This window comes from Lonchura striata, chromosome 6 (assembly GCF_046129695.1).
Source record: "Lonchura striata isolate bLonStr1 chromosome 6, bLonStr1.mat, whole genome shotgun sequence".
Taxonomy (NCBI): Eukaryota; Metazoa; Chordata; class Aves; order Passeriformes; family Estrildidae; genus Lonchura; species Lonchura striata.
The window spans coordinates 36,147,901-36,165,091 of NC_134608.1; the positions used below are offsets into that span (position 1 = coordinate 36,147,901).

General features: G+C 39.2%; 1 protein-coding gene across 2 annotated transcripts in view; it reads right to left on the reverse strand.

Moving 5' to 3' along the window:
* STARD9 (StAR related lipid transfer domain containing 9) overlaps positions 1–17,191 on the reverse strand; it is a 95,766-nt gene that overhangs the window by 4,582 nt on the left and 73,993 nt on the right. For both annotated transcript variants that reach the window (XM_021533517.3, XM_021533516.3), the window contains exons 24-31: positions 5,222–16,414; positions 4,217–4,414; positions 2,909–3,089; positions 2,259–2,405; positions 1,520–1,625; positions 747–889; positions 448–512; positions 154–359 (exon numbers count right to left, since the gene is read on the reverse strand). In XM_021533517.3, the coding sequence (XP_021389192.2) occupies positions 154–359; positions 448–512; positions 747–889; positions 1,520–1,625; positions 2,259–2,405; positions 2,909–3,089; positions 4,217–4,414; positions 5,222–16,414 (12,239 nt within the window). The remainder of the gene's footprint in view (positions 1–153; positions 360–447; positions 513–746; positions 890–1,519; positions 1,626–2,258; positions 2,406–2,908; positions 3,090–4,216; positions 4,415–5,221; positions 16,415–17,191) is intronic.

Consider the following 17,191-nt stretch of genomic DNA (forward strand, 5'->3'; position numbering starts at 1 on the left):
AAAAGTCTTGCAAAGCTGAAGCTTCCATATTAAATAATGAAATTGTTCATTTACACCTGAACAAATGGAATAAGATGTCTTTAACTTTGTTCCTGGCTGCCTACATCCAGATGGTGCTGGTGATTGTCATCTGCTGTGTGTGAGGATACTCACCCAGGTGAATGTGGCTGGTTACCTTCTTGTGTATTCGAGCTGTATTGATAGAGCTGTCGTAGAGATGCCTTTTGCCAGGATCTCTCACCAGTCCCCACACATAGGGAAGAGGTCTTTCTATCACTCCTGCTCCCAGAAATCCATGCCTTGTTGCTGAAGGGAAGACTTTGTAGTACACCTGCACCTCTTTTTCTGTACACTGGTATCTGTCAAAGGCAAATGAAAGGTATTTGCCCACAAGAGGGCTGGGTACAGAGAAAGGCCTCCCCTTACACAGACCTGCCATCAACTTACTTCCACCCAGCTGCTGCTTGGCACATGTAGAGATTCCTCAGGTTGTGAGAGCATGCTGCCATTACCTTAGAAAACAATGACAAATACACCAGCTTCACTCAAACGTTCTAGCTAACACCCCACCCTCTCTTCTGCACCCCATGGCTGCAGCCTGGCTCCCTTATACCCATCCCTCAAAACTGTTCAGTGTGTGTATCTGTACCTGACAAATATGTAACTATGACGTAGAATAAGACTTGGCCCATCCATTTTTGCTACAACTTCCAGAAGGAATAAATGAAAACTCTGTTTTTACTTACCTCAGTGGTAGCATTAGCCAAGATGTGTTTGGATAAATCTTGGTATCCTTTTGTTGAAGAGGAGTTGACAGAAATAGTTAATCCATGAGTGAACCTACAGCTGGTGCCACTTGAAGGAAGAGGTGGCTGAATTCTGCCAGCTTCTGCAGGAAATAAAAAAGCCAGAGAGGGAATAAAAAAATTAAAACATAACCCCACCACTATTCTTAAATTGCAGGGACTTAAACTCTCCACTGGAGCCCCCAATCCATGTGATCCTAATGAAGGAGTGATAACATCCCTTGCTTAGACATTCTGTGTGTTGGTAATTACACTGCAGTTATATCTTGCAGTACTGAAGTTTTAACAGTTATTGCCACATGTAAGAAAATAAAATAAGGAAAAATAGACTTAATAGCTTAACTCTGGAAATAGCTTAACTCTTGAGGCTAAAAATAAGAATTTGCTTTAACAATTCTCATTGCAGATTTAGGGCATACACTCCTTGCTTCCTTCCTTCATTCAAAATATTATCCTCATATTATCGCAAAAAGCTGTACTTTGATGTTACCACATCAAAAGACCAACTTCAGAGGAAGCAAATCACCATTTAATATTTAAAGAAATCCTAAGCAAGCTCTGGCTACTGGTTGGTGATATTTTTCCGAAGCCATGCAAAGGTAGGGACGTCCTTGCAATATCCAGATTCAAATTAGATTTTGATTTGCATAAATGACAAATCTTATTAGGCTCTGGGATGCAACTCAAGAGAAGCAAATGTATATTTTACTTACCAAATGTTGAATCCTGGTGCAATTGCTCTAATGTATAAAGCTGACTATTTCTAACAGCTGAGCGACCTCGTGTATCTCTTGAAACCAAAGTATTTCCAGAAGAAACCTGATTTAAGAAAGTGCAGAAGTGGGAGCATTCATTTGAAGTGGGAAAAATAAATTGTGTTGCATAGGCCATGGAATATTAGTAGCAAATCTGCCTTAAAAGGCTGTAAGCTTCTCTTTATCATGAGGTAACCCCTTTGTCTTTCCCCTAGTATGAAATGATACTTTAACTTGGGAAATTTAACGAAGTAAGTGTAAGGAATTAGCATGGGTGCATACTGCAAAAGTGATTTCAGTAAAGTCCATTTTCACACATGGAAACTCAAGTCAATGCATGTGTCATGGAGGAAGTCACTCAGAATATCGGATGCTATCAGATTTATCATAAGAAAAGGCCTGCTGTTTGTAAAACATTTGACAGATCTCTGACAGTTACATAGGCTGTAGTAACTATCTGATTTTTCATCCATGAATTACAAAAAAAACTCCCTGAAAAATAAGTGTCACTGTCCTTTGCAATTATATTATGAAATGCTCCCTCGCCTCATGTCACCCACCTGTGTACTGGTAATGCAAACTTGTCCTGCTTCATAGCTGTGACAGAATTCCAGTCATCTCAAAAACCACCTCTGTTCCTACACTCTGTGCTTGAAGCACCAGGGGACATCAGTCTCACCCAGCACTGGTTTCTCACCTGCCCTTCCTGGCTGCTGAAGTTACTTGCAGTGTATGTGGCAGTATTACTGCTGTTGTAACCAGATGTTGGGCCAGAGGAGAGGCTGAGGCTGGAGTCTGTACATAAAGTGCTTGTACTTGCAAGAGCCTTCAGTCTTGCTTCTTCCTGTAATAAAAAATCACAGTATTGCAAACAAACAAACAAAAATAAACTACAGCACTGAAAGTTGAAAGAGGAATCTAAAGAAATCCAGTTTCTTCTAAGAAGTTTTGACACAAACTTGCCATACAGAAAGCATTAAATAAGTAAGTTGGTTTGAAAGCCTAGGATCATATAAACAAATGACCCTGTAAAACTTGTCAGTCTGGGAATATGCAGCTTTTGCTGTTTTCTTCACATATAAGAGTGAAGAAAAGACTATCAAACTAATGCTAGGATGCTTTTAAGAGGAAGAAGTTTTATAAAAAGATGCCTTTTCAGTCCCATTTGTTGCTCTTTGTCTATTTCTCAAGTGCCAGACTTAACTTTCTTGTCAAATGCAACTGTTAAAGACTGAAGAATTTATTTTACCAATGCAACTACTCAATACTAGAAGACCAAGTAAAAATTACATACAAAGAAAATCCTGAGAACTTCAAGACTATGTATACTTTCCATATAATGCTCACCTTCTGTAACTGAGAAAATATTTGTTCCCGTATCCGCCTTTTTTCTTGCTCTGCTCTCTCCCTAAGTTTGTCCCTAGCTCTTGCAATTTCAGTTTTGGTTTCCTCTCGTGCCCTCTGATAGTCTTGGAGCAACAGTTCAATGTCTGAAGGGTGCTGAACACTTCTTTTTGGTTCTTGAGCTCTGTAAGGATGGACAAGTAAGGGGAAACACACATAATTACTTGAAATACCATGAGAAAATTGTATTTCAATTTAGAACAGGAAAACCTGCCAGAAAAGCAATTAAATCCCACCACACGAGCCTCCAAAAAGCTTTTATTTGCTCACTAAAGGCTAAGCAGACATAAGCATTGGAAAATTACTCAGATTGCAAGTCCAGCTTACTACTGAGATTACTACAGTGATTTCTAAATCAGGTCTCCATATGATATAAGGTTATGACTTTGGCATATCACATACAAGATTATTGTGTTGGGAAAATAACTGTCTCCTGACCATAAAGGAAGCAAAACATTTAGGGGATATGGTGGGGAACAAGAAACTGAAATTCTAAATAATGAACTGTTGCAGAGCTTATCTGATATTTAAAATGAAACTGAACACTGTGGCTTTTAAGTTAGTGAAAGAGTATCCTGGTTCCTGCCGGGACAGGGTTAATTTTGTTGGGAGGGGGCTTGGCCAGGACACAAAGGTTATTCTGTACCACCTTACATCATTGCTGTTGGAAGAGATTCCTTCCAGCTGACATGTGGCAGGGGGAGCCATCCCATATTGTTTATGGTCAGGGAGCTTTCAGTTTGAATAATTTTTTTTCTTACATCTTTTGTTATTAATGCTATTGCTGTTACTGTTCTTTTTCTTATCTCATTGCTGTTTCCAGCAAATTGTTCTTATCTCAACCCATGATCTTTACCTTTTGTACCTCCAGTTGGAGGGGTAGGGGAAGCAGCACTGGTTTTAGTAGTTGGAGAATACCATTTCTAAATCACAGCAAGACTGGTCTCTAATCAGTCCAGAGAGAATACTTGGCTGTCCCTGTCCATTACACACATATAATAAATTAGACTCTTGATATGTACTGAACTAAAACTAGAACCAAGATTTTAATGAATGTTTTCTAAAATCAGGCATGTGTTTTTCCTGAAAGCATTTTCTATGCCAAAGGTAAATGCACCCACACTGAGAAGAATTCTGCCCCTGAAGTTTTGGATGTCAGCAAGAACCATTAATGTGAACCCATTGTGAGCACTGTTAATGAGCATAATGTTAATGAGCATCAGGCCTAAAGAGAGGTTTCCAAGGCCCTACCTGGTGTTTTCCACCACATCTCTTCTCAGCTGTTGCAGATATTCTCGGCGTCTGCTGGGGAGGTCTAGGTCCCTCTGACTTCCATCCAGGATCTGGGACAGACTCAAATGCTTTTGGGGGCTCAGGCTTCGGCTTCTTTGGTATCTTTGTAGCCTTTTTACTCTTTCCTTCCTCAGAGTTTCAATAGTTCTCATGTGTCTGTTAGGGAAACATGATTAGAGTGACAAAATGCACCCTGCAAAGTTACATTTTCTGTTTTTTTAAAGCACTTAAGTATTATGTAGATTTCTAATGTTAAATTTTTATAGGACTCTAATGCCATCTAATACCTCTTTGTCTACATGCTGAGAGATGATGTAGAAATTCTAAAATGCCACTGATTTTCTGATGGCAGAAAATGTAGAAGAAGGGTGTGATTACTGCTGGTAATGGCTGAGAGGCAAATTGAGGATGGAGACTAATGTAGCTGCTTCAAAATGTTTGTTGTAACATTTTCCCAAACTCAGTTCTACAATCACAAGAATCAAGTATCTTGTTTTTTTAAAAATTTATTTTGTATATTTATGGGGGGTTAAATTTTTTTTGTTTATTCATACAGCAGCATTTATTCACAGAAGCATGAATGGGATATTTCCATAAATAGAATGTAATATTTCCATAAATGGGATGTATCAATTATTTTTACATTACAATAAATCAATTAAATATATTCCCACACCACCAGATACACATGATAACTCTTATGGCTGCTAGAAATTTTAAGAGTGAGGTAAGACTAGATTTGAATTACATCAAATACTTTTCCCTGTTTTCTTGGAGTAACCCCAAAATTTTGGGGTTCCTAAATGCATTGCTTAACAGTTTTTAAAATAAGCCTGATAGGTATCTCTTCACATATACTTCACTCAGTGTGACTAAATGATTAAGTGCTCATTACTAAATGCTATTTAAGCTGCATGAAGTGTATTAAAAATACTTAAAACAATACTACATAAAGTAATTTACCTTTCATAAAATTGCTGCTTCACTGGAATTGCCCCTGGCTCATCTGCAGCTCCTCTCTGAAGGACCCTCAGTAGAGCATCTGTTTCCCCAATGCCATAATTGAGCTTTGCTTCAGTCAGTTCCACCGTGAGGGGATGCTGATGCAGATCCAGGTGAATGCTAGACATGATCTGGGCACGCTCTCTCTGAAGTCTCTTGATCTCTCTGCTCCTGCTGTCACAAGACTGGTAATTCCCTTCCACTTCTGTTGATCGTGTGCTCCTGGGCTTCTTTTCTGCCTGACCTCTTAGATCGGTCACGCTGCCGCTCAAGCCGAGTAACAAAGGAGGAGGGCTGCTCTTAACACCACACCAGTTGCTGAATTTATTGTGTATGGGCAAGTCACGGAGACTGTAGCTCCGAGGCCTGTATGGCTTTGCAAAAGTAGAGCTCTTGCTGAGAGGGATTTCAGTGTCACATTCGCTTCCAGTGACAGAATCTGTACTGTCATCTCGGAAGGAAGTCTGCACGTCGCTCACATCGGAGAGCAGGGGAGGGCAGCTGTCCTCATTCTTCCAGAAGAAATCATGAAATTGTACAGAAGATGCTTCTACCAGAGGTTCTGAGGATGTGCCAGCATTTATCTTACTTGAACAAGTGGCGCTAGTTTTTTGATTAAAAAGTAAATCAGCATTTGGAGAAGAGTAGTTATGAATCAAAGCAGTGTCAGAATTCCCAGAGTACTTTTCGTGCCTGATTCCACCTGAAGAGCCTTTTCCACCCCTTGTAACATACATACAATGAAGGGAATGCGCCACTGAACTCTGGTCTCTGACATTGCCTGTTACAACTTCACTGTGGCCTGACACCTCCAACATACTGCTGGAGTGATACAGCTGCTTTGCACAAATGGTAGTGTGGGTGTCAACCCTGACTCTATGCTGTTGTTCCAAGTCCTTTGAACCATCCTGTCCTAAAAGTTCTTTGGTTGCTTTCTTATCTGAGAAAGTTCCAGATTTCTTTCTTATGCTCTTGTGTTCTCTAGAGGTGCTTGATTCACTGTCTGTTTCTGTCTGTGAAAAATTGTCCACATAATGTTGCATGCTGAACTGTGGACCTGCCCTCAGCTTTCTCTTGGTGTGAAGGGGACTTGAAGCAACACTGGAATATCCAAGAGGTTCCTTAGTAGGGCAGAAAGACTTGCTAAAAGCAGTCTGGCTGCTGGGACTAGCGCTAAGAGTAAGAATAGGGGAAGAGGCCCTGTCGACTAGTAGGGTATTTTTGTACCAAAATTTTCTTTCAGCTGGAGTCTCTGTTTCATTGACACTTCTTTTATCCCGAGTGTAAAATGTTGGAGATTGAGAGGTACTATTAGTAGGGCTGCTAACTACAGTGCATGAAGAACCATCTTGCCCTGAACTTGGCAAAGATGGTGTGAGAGGTGAAACTCTGGTACTAGCAAAAGCAACGTTCTGCTGTGCATTTAGTGATGTTCTTTGAAAATGTAAGATAGGGGTGGAAGTTTTGGGTAAACAAGGCAGATGCATAAAGGAGTCTTCCAAAATGCTGTCAAGACTGTCATGGAAGTCAGAATTGCCCAGGTTTTTCATCCCTGTTTTTTCTTGCTTTCTTTCTTCAAGAGTGGGTGTTTCCTCTTTCCTTTTGGGAATATCTCCTACTGTATCTGCACCAATTTCTTTCCAATCAACATTTACTGCCTCAGCTACCCTCAAATCCTTTTCCATTTTTGCTTCCACTTGTTTTTCTTCATGTTTGCTTTGAGGTTTTTCCAAAATCTCAGTCTGAGTGCCTACATCTGCTGTAGTCTGAGTACTGCTATCTGACCTAATAGCCTTTACAGCACCTTCAGTTCTTTTTTGGTTGATTTTGGCATTCTGCTCACTGTCTGTAATAGTCTGTTGGGAAAGGTTTCCCAGCAGCTCAGAAGTGTTCTGAAGAAGCTGCGACAGATGCATGGACAGGTTTTGCATGCTTGTCCAAGAAGAAGGTTGATGAAATAGATCTCTGTTTGTTTCCTCCTTTTTTGCAGAAACATCTGTATAGCTCCTCTGATGTCTTCTTTGCCTTTTATACCTTCCTGTAGTTGTTGTTTGTGTTCCTTGCTCTTTGTTCCTTGTAATCCCTGGTGTTTTTTTGGAAGGTTTTTCAGACTCTGAAGGATACAATAGTACAATTTCATCAACCTGCATTGAAGAGTTACCAGGCTGTGTGGAAGGATTCTCAAGTTCAGCAGTGTTGTTTTCTGAGTTAGTCTCCAATATTTCACTGGATATGTTGTTATACTGTTTGGTACTGTCACTCGAGTATGCTGATTGAAATTTTTGCCTGACATTGTCCCATTCTTGAAGACCTTCAATGCTACTCAAAGTGCTTGACAAAACTTTTGCTGTAGCATATGAACTTAGATGAGAACGAAAAGGAGAATTTTGAGAGTTCAATCCATTGTCTACACTGGAACATCTCATAACTTTACGATTTTCCGTATTCAAAGGAATTTGATTGCAAGAGACATCACTTGCACTTCCAAAAGCATACTGTTTCCAGCCAATCTTGCAGGCTCCATCTTGTTGCCATGGGTGAATGTATGGGTTGATATCACTTGATCTAAAATGCATTGCATCTTTATTAGCTCGCAAAAATAAATCAGTTTCTGGTTGGTATCCAGCTTCTTCTCCTTCCCCTTCACTACACTGAGCTACAGAATTGCTCTTTGAATGGACATTTGCTTCTGCACATACAGAAATGTGAGCTGTGGGCAGTAAGGGTGATGGACATTGACTAGTACAGTCTTTCAAAGACTGGCTACTTTGGCTTCTTGCTGCTAAATTTTGTAAGGTTTTGGGCTCACAGTTTGCAAGTTTATTAGTTTGTGCAATTTTTTGCTGCAATCTGGGTTTAGATTTAACTTGTAGAAAGTTTTTTGATTCCTTCTTTGAAAATCTTTCAATTTCATAAAAATCATCTTCAGTTGGTGATGGAGGCTCTACACTCATATTCAAATCTTGCAGTGATTTAGATGCAGAATATAACAAAGGATCTGCCTTAGATGAAGCTTTCAAAGTATATCGTGTATCAGAGAAAACAGCAATATCTGGAGCTGATACTCTGTGACTTTGTAAATAACATCTCAGTTCACTTTGTTTACAACCCTTTGTACTCCTTGTGGTAGAATATGATCTTTTGCTCCTGAATTGAACCAATTTGGATTGTTGAAGAGTTAAATCACGGTTTTCTGGTAAAAAATTTATGGAGATTGTTTCATTATTTTTTACAGAATAATTGAGTCTTTCTGATTTCAGAGTATTATTCCTCATTGTAGTATCTCCCATTGTTGGACAAGTGTTTGCCTCAGCATCAGCAGCAGCACTATCAATGCTTGAACATATATTATTTTTGCAAAGTAAAATCTCTTTTCCACCATCTGTATTTGTTCTATCTGGCCCCTGTTCTATCTGTTCACCTGCAGGCACATACTGACAATTATCTTGCAGATCTGCAGCACTTCTTTCAAAACCCAGGACAGTGTGATATGGTTGCCTAGGATCAGAGCTTCTGTATGTGGGATATGCTTGACCAAATGAATTACAGGTGTATTCAGGATCCACTTGAACATCTCTTGCATACGGATTTTCCAACACTGTAGCTTCTGAGCCTGTTAATTCATTTGGAGAATTTGAGGATACATTAGTTTGCTTTTCAGCAGGTTCTCTATTTAATGTTTTTCTCTGTTCTGTCTTTACTGCAAAATGTTCAGACTCAATATTTGAATGCAGTTCTTCCTTACTTCTGTTAAGTGTATTTCTCATTTGTCCCTCTTTAATAAGAGCTGCCCTTCTAGGGTAATTACCATCCCAAAATGGTAATGATGGTAGTAAAAGAGAATTATCATTTGGTATTTTCTCTATGTGTTTGTTGCAAGCTTCTTGTGGTGGAACTTTATCCTGATGATGCTGACCAATTTCTATATTGCTGTCAGGTTTTTTGCTATTATTTCCATATGCAGGTTCCCCATCTACAGCAGAATTTTTATATGAAGAACAGTCTATGTCTGAGACTGGAAAATGCCTGTTTTCTTTTGCAAGAGAAAGTAAAATACTTCCTGAAGCATATATTGGCTCATCAAATACCACAGCTTTATCGGACTGAGTGTCTTGTATTTGCCAAACAGCAAATGGAGACTCTTTCAGTATATTTGAATGTGAAGTATCATATGTGCTAATTTCACCATGGCCTATATCTGCAGTTGAAGGAAATTCTGAAAATCCTGTTAAGGCTGGGTAATTGACTCTTGCTAATGACTGAGGAAAATCTCCTTCTTTTACAGTGCACACATCTGCAGAATTACAGGACACTTTCTCAGTTGAACAACTGTCCTGAAGTGAGTCCTCAAGCTGACTAAATACTAGAGATTTTGAGTCCCCAAGTAAAAAAGATGTGCTAAAAGCACTGAAGTTCTTGGAGCTTTGAAATGGTGTCTCAGGTGGAGTGTCCTCTGCAGAGTGTGATGGGAGGGACTTTGATTCATTACGGCCAGTTTGTCCTTGGCTCTGGAAAGTGAGCAGACCCGATTCTGGTACAGTCACACTATTAGTGTTACTGCAGTGTTCTGTGAACTCATTAATTTTATCTTCTTTTATGTCACCACAATTCTGGAAATAAACTTGGACAATTTGCTCCTTTTGCTCCGTTCCCACAACTTTTTCAGGGAGTTCATTACTCTGACCATATGTGATCTCTGTAACTGCAGAATTATTTTCCTTTTTGTCTCCTTTTTGAGAAACACCAGGAAAAGTTACAGATAAACTCAAATCCGTTGATTGACTTTCAAAGTACTTTGTTTCTCCAGAGAGAACAGTATCATTTTTACCTTTGTCTCCACTATCTGCAGATGATGCTGGACAATTCAGAAGGCCAGGAGAATATTCAGAAGTGCCCAAGTTCCTATTATAATTTAGAAAGTCTTTACTATAATGTGGATTTTCCTTTGGAGACTTGTTCAGGCCTTCTGAAAGAGTAGGACCCTTCTCAGGAACAACATTGCCTGACTGGTCTACACAGGACTCTTCAGAAGTTTCATGTTCCTGGTTTTTTGTGGGCTCATGCTGATATCCAGCTACACCAGGAAACTCAGCATTTTCACATTTACTGTTTGCTGTAGGAGAGCTTGCACTTAAAAATGTCTTCTCATCATGCAGTGACAAACCTCCCAAGTGAGGTACTTTCTGAGTCATATTAATATTCTGAAATATTTTTTGGGTAGTGCTTTCTAGTAGTAAAGAATGGGTTTTTCCCACCCCTGTATCTTCCATCACTTCTTTCTCTGAGGAAGACAGCAGGTTTGAAGTATGCAACCCTAGTGAATCAGGCACAATGGTATCCTTTACATCTTGAGCTGTATCTTCTATGTAATTAAGAGAGTCTTTTAATAATTCATTAACCATTAAATCCATACTTTGCTCTTCATAAACATTATTAATATCCTGTACTATATCTTCAGAAGAATCTAATTTTTCCAAGAAAAATGAGCTTCCTTTGGCCCTTTGCTGAAGTACAACATCTCCAGACTCAAGACCACCTGCGCTGTAGGGAGTGAAAGAGCTGTTCTCATTGACAGATTGTGGAGATATGGCATAATCAGGTCCATTTTTAAATACAAATGATTCTTCCTCCTGCCTCTGCTGCACGGTCCTGGTTTGCAGAAGAGCTACACTCTCATTTGGTATTTTACCTTGAAGATGTTTATCTTCTTCCATTTTGTTGGCTGTAACAGATGTACCAACAGCAGTCTCACCCTCCATTAATGTTTCGTAGTAAGGCAGAACAGGTCTAGTTCCAAGACTGCTGTTAGATGGTTTTGTACATCCTCTCAGTGCAGTGGGAACATCTTGAATAAGATGGGAATCATCACTTCTTCCAAGATATAAAGGCTGATTTATAGACTGGCATGGGGTGTCTTGAAGTTCTTGGTTTTTTTCTGTATACTTCTGTAATGCTGGTAGACTTTGTTGCTTGCTAATGTCTTCATTGTTTCCAGAAAAGCTGGTAGACACCCACTGGCTTTCTCTTAATATTTCATTTAATCTGCTGTCATCATCTGTCATTTGGTAGCTGCCTTTGTTTTCAGGGAAGAGTTCATCCAGGTTTTGTAAAAAGATCAGTTCTACCTCCTCCATGTTTTCTACACATATCTGCTTTTGTGTGTCTGCTTTGGTAATTTCTACTAGCTTCATCAATTGCATTGTCTCTTCCTCAGCTCTGGAGCCTACTTGATCCAATTCACAAATGTCAAAACTTTTTCTAACAATACCTACATTCAAGTTTTCTGAAGTGCCATGCTCAGGAGATTGCACTGAGCAACTCATACATGTATGTCTGTCGAGACTGGTAACTTTTTGTTCAGTTTTGTATTGGTCAATATCAGCACTATCTTCAATTGCATCAGTTGATTCATAGGCATCAACTACATTTCCTGTCTCTGTAGCAGTGTCCACTGAGTCACCATCCTCACTCATTTCAGTAGGGTCCTGGTATCTTGAATCATCCTCTAACAGTACATTTGGTTCTACTTCAGAAGCCATCAGGTACCTTTCAGGGATCTTAAATGGATCTGAAATTTCTTCTCTGTCCCCTCTGTCACAATACATTTGATGCAGAGCTGGAGACTGTTCATTGAAATAAACATTCTCGTCTGCGCATATATCTTCTTGCTTCATAATAACCAGTTCCTCAGTATTTGTTATGGTAATTTGTTCTTCACTCCCAATCACTTCACATTCATTAACCTTGTCTTCCTGGGGAAAACAGTCTGGTACACAATGCTCAGTTATATTCTTAGAATTTATTTGTCCTTCATTTTCAAGTTTTGCTGAAATATTTCCTTGCCTCCTTGGGATTGGTATTGTTTCAGTGATATTCTCTGTTGTTCCATTAGTCTGTAAAATCCCTTTGCAAGTATCAAGGAGTCCCAAAGTATTCTGAATAATATCTGTTGTGTGGGAACACACAGCTGAAGGAGTGGTTTTGGGAGCAACAGAAAGCTCTGTTGAATAAATACCTGTTTCTATTTTCTCACTTATTTCTTTTTGGCAGAAGCTGCTTGTTTCAAGTTGGCTGCCAGAATGCACAATTGCTTTTGATTCCTGAGTGTGTTCTACCCCTGTGTCGGCTTTCTGCAGTTCATCTTTGTGCAGTTCTTCATGTGTCAGGCACAGATTTGTATTAAACTCACAGTGAACTTCACAAGCTGTGGTATCAGTAGGTTTCTTTGGATTCTGAGTTAGACCAATGTCTTTAAAATCCTTTTTACTGTCTTCAGTTACACTTTGGACTTGGGCTATTGTTCTGTCAGGTAAACTTCCAGCATGTCTGGATTTAATTTCCAATGCACTTTTTTCTAAGTTGCTTGCATTATTGGTTGGTTTTGTTATGTCCTCACCTCTGGCTGCCCCTGTATTATGATAAGGAGTCATGGCTTCTTCTGTATCCATTTCTATGTCTCTGAAAAATTTGGATTCTTTTCTATATGAGCTTTCCTCTTGAGAAATGGCAGCTGATGCATTTGTGTTACATTCAAATACCCTTCCCAACTCTGAATTTGCATCGTATTCAACATGAAAGTCCACTGGGCAATCACTTTCAAAAAATGCTTCTTCCTCTTCTCTAGATTCAAGTAAAGTTTTGTTCTGTGTTTCTGTTTCCAAGACAACAGAGGCATCAAATGCTGCAGAAATGTCAGGTGTCTTGTGTGTAGTGTTTTTCTGTCCTGTTGATTTTGAAGAGCATGTTGAGCAGAGGCAGCCAAAATGTACATCAGAACAACTTTTTGTGACACTGACTTCCACAGTAAGATTAGATGTAGCATCACAATCTCCTTTCACTATTGTGACATGCTCCAATAGTTTATCACAATTTTCGGTCTCACATGCACTTTGAAAAAAATTAGCTTTTGATGAAACTTTGTAAAATAGGCTTGAATTAGATTCGGGAAGAAAATCACTTGTATTCTCACAAATGGCAGCAGGAAAGGACTTGGTGTTTTTCCCATTCATGTTCAGTGGGAAATAACTTACTTCATTTACCACTAGGTTTTCATATTTGGATGAAAATTCTTTCTGAACTACAGCCTGAGAATTCAATATATTGTGTTCTTTGCTTTCACTGCTTTCTTCTCTTATGTTATCAGTGCATAATGTAGAATTTTCTGAAATTTGCTGGGATAAGCAACTCGCCCGACTATCTGCTAGATCACATTCAGGGGAATAATCCTTTGAATCAGGTTTGTGTTTGAATTCATAATGATTTAGTGAAGAGAAGTCTTCATCCTTTGATACGTATTCTTCATGATCTCTGAGCGAAGGCACCTCTGGCACAATGTCTGCCAAGCTATCTGTGCTTATTTCCATACAGATTCTCTCTTTTTGAGACATCTCTATTGGTGTTGCAGACTGGTCATAGCTTGCACTGGCAGCAACAACTAGAGGGTGACACTGATATGTTGTCTTCTGTGAGGAAAAATCTGCCTCTGCTGTTACTTCTGCAGGTATTTGCTCATGATCTGTTTCTTGCATTGCTTCCAAATTACTCTCCCCAGACTTGGCAGGTTCTTCTGTATCAGCTAACTCTGCTCCTTGCCCAGCCAGCATCTGAAGCTTGCAACTGTTCACTAGAGAGCAGCTCTTGTTTGTTAAGTCACCAAGGAAGAAACCTTCATCACAACATGTTGGTATTTTTTGTACTGGAAAAAGCTGCCTGCAGTTTCCAAATTTGATGTGTTTTACTCCAGATGTCTGTGTTGAGGTCATATTATGAGCAAGTTCCATAGAACATTCAGCAGCAGGTTCACTGACAGATGCATTTCCACTGCCTGAATCTGTCACACTTGATTTTATTATCAAGTTCTTGTAGTCATTGTCAAGCTCATCTTTTGAAAAAGTTTGGAATAAGTCATCTTCTGAATCTGCATCTACACAGCCATTCCTTTGCTCCAAAATTTGCACAGGAAACACAGAGATAAAAGGTGGTTTTTTCAGAGTGTGATCTTTTGGCAACTCTGGATGATTTGTGGTGACAGAGTCCTCTTTCTTAGATGCCAGTGACAAGCAGTCTGCACTGGAGGTGCTTTCCAAACAGTTAAATGTTTGTGCACATTCGGTAGCAGACCTGTGAGTAGACAATTCACCCAGTTCTTGTTCAGGATGGTGTGACCTTGACTGTTCATAATAATCATGCTCTGCTGAAGTAGGAACAAAAGAGGAACTTGATCCTACTGAGCTAGCAAATAAGGAATTTACATTTGGAGATTCCAAGGAAGAACTTTCATTAGAGTTTGTCCATCCCTTAAAAATATTATTTAATGATCTACTCTCAGAAGTCCTGCTTGCAGTTCTTGTTTCAGGTAAAGGTACTTCCAATGTGTCAGAGGACAAAACTGAGTTTATTTGGATTACATGATGTGGACTGTGAGTAATGCTGTGAATCTGCTTAGATCCAGAAACAAAAGACACCTCAGCAGCTGACTGCTTTAGATCATCTTTCTTTAGCCAAAGTTCTGGTTTGCTTGAAGAGCATGGACAAGCATCTTGAAATTCCAAGTTTTCATGGGAAGAAGATGCTGTTATTCTAGGGCTGTTTATGTCAACCTTTGAGTCACAGGAAGACCAGGCACCATTGGTAAGCAAAGGATTTCCACTTGCATAATACAGTCTTCTTTCAGGAGACCTTTCTTGTTCTACAAAGGAGATTTCTGTTCCCTTCAGCAACTGCTTGCAAGCATCACTGGAAGCAGTCTGTGGCTTGGTGTTCAAATAAAAGGAACTGCTCAGCTTCAGATCATAATTTGTCCCTTCTGTATCTCTGTCACAGGTTTTGGATTCATGGTCTTCCTCAGTCTGTATAGCTGGTAATTTAGGAGTTTGTAACTTCCAGAAAATCTCTGCTGGCATTTCATCAGATGAGTCAGATTTGGATTCTTCTACCAGATCTTCTGCTGCTATCTCTTCTCCATCAGCTAAGCTATCCAGAGAAAAACTTCTTTCAGCCTTTCCCAGTCTCCTACGAGATGCATATGATGTCACCAAAGATGAAATATGGTTCTCAGTTCTGCTTTTGTAAAGCTTAGCTGGCTCATGATGGAACTTTAACTTGTGAAACTGGCTTGTATTTTGCTTTTTGGCTTTATTTTCCTTTTCTATCAGAGAGTCTTGTGACATTTGACTATCATCACTCTCAGAATCTTCTGGGTTGGCAAGACATTTATTTCTGTCAAAGTCTTCCAGTTTCAGTTTCTCTGGGAAAGCTTTTGCATAAGCACAGGAGAGTGAATCTACAGAATAGGAACTGTCAGTATCAGAAATCTCATTTTCATCATCCTCTTGCCAGTTCTCCAGCATATCTGTGGCTGTCTTGGGCATTCCAGCACTTAGCATCTCAGCACTGTGCCACCTTTTTTCAACATAAGAGAGTGGTATCTGTGAGTTCATCTTAGTGAGATTTCCTACTGATGACGCTGCCATCAGAAATTCTTTCTCTTCTACTGATGATTTCTCATGACTTGGCAAGGCTGAGTTGGCCTCTTTCCTCCAGTTCTTGACTGTTTGGTTTAGATGCACTGATGGTGGGTTTCCATACACTGTTTTCTTCATTTGTTTAGGAAAGTTTTCTGGAGAAGACCTGTGGCCTTTTCCATTGATATCCATTCTAATCTTTTTATTGGATACCTGAGCTCTATTTTGTGCTACATTGCTGCTGGCAGGCTGACTTAAATCTAGCACCTTTGATTTTGTCATTTTTCTCCCTGTAATAAGGGTTTTAGGCTCACCTTTCTCCTTAAAAAGACCAGGAGAGGAACCTTTAGAGGTCTGGTTTTGAGATCCAGCTTGCCCTGGGCTGTCATCCAACTTTTCAATTTTTTTATAATTTTTAATGGTATAAGCCATAATAGCTGAATCATTAGAGTATTTCTCTCCTCCTTTTTTATTTTCAATTGAAGATGGTTTTTGTTTTTCAGTTAGCTGCCTCTGGACTGAAAAGGAGATCTCCTTTTCATCATTAATGTCATCACTCCCAGAAATGTCTCTACCACTTCTGTAAAGGTATTCTACAGATGACAACCTCTCTGTTGTACTACCTTTACAGTAGTGATCAATATTTGGTGAGGTAGATAACCTGGAGACAGACTCCTCCTTCGAAAAACAGCTGTGGAAATAAAGAAGAAATAAAGTCCAATCATTGCTTGAATAATGTAGTTAACATTTTCACCACAGTAACGTTTTGAAAATAAGAATAACAATTTATAAAGCAACAATCTTAATGCCTCTCAAAATCCAATTCTAGCAGGGAATAAAAAAATAAAATTCTGTGACTAATTATAAAATCCCCTTGCTATCTGGAAAGATGCCCTGCACACAAATAAATAGCTCAATTCTGCGAGGTATAGCTTCATATTGAATCTCGGTAGGCTCAAGTAGCTGTAAATGTTAATTAAAAATAAAAGATAGTTCCAAGTCAGAAATCCACTCGTCAGAGTTTAGCTATTTCCTGCTGTGGAAATAGCTAAGGACCATGCTGTGATGGACACCAACATTTTAGTATTGCATGAAGATGTTTATTTATCTTAAGAAAGACTGACCAGTATAAAAGTCTTTTCCACAATCACCCCGAAGATACCAATATTCTGAATAAGAGTTTGATGATAATCAAGTTTAAATTGTGCAGAAATTAGTATTTACCAACAGTCTGAACAAGGCAACAACAAAAGCTAAGCCACTTCTAAAAAGTTTTCTCAAAGAGGTAAAAAATGCAGAAAGGCTTGAGAGAGAAATGTAAAAAAAGTGAGAAAGACCCTGTCAAACAGATAAATAGGGAATGTACTGTACAAACCCAAAGGAAAAGGACAAACAGCTCCAGCTTGATGTACAATATAGTGGGCTCACTGACATTGCAGGTTTGGGGATTTTTTTTCAATACATTGGA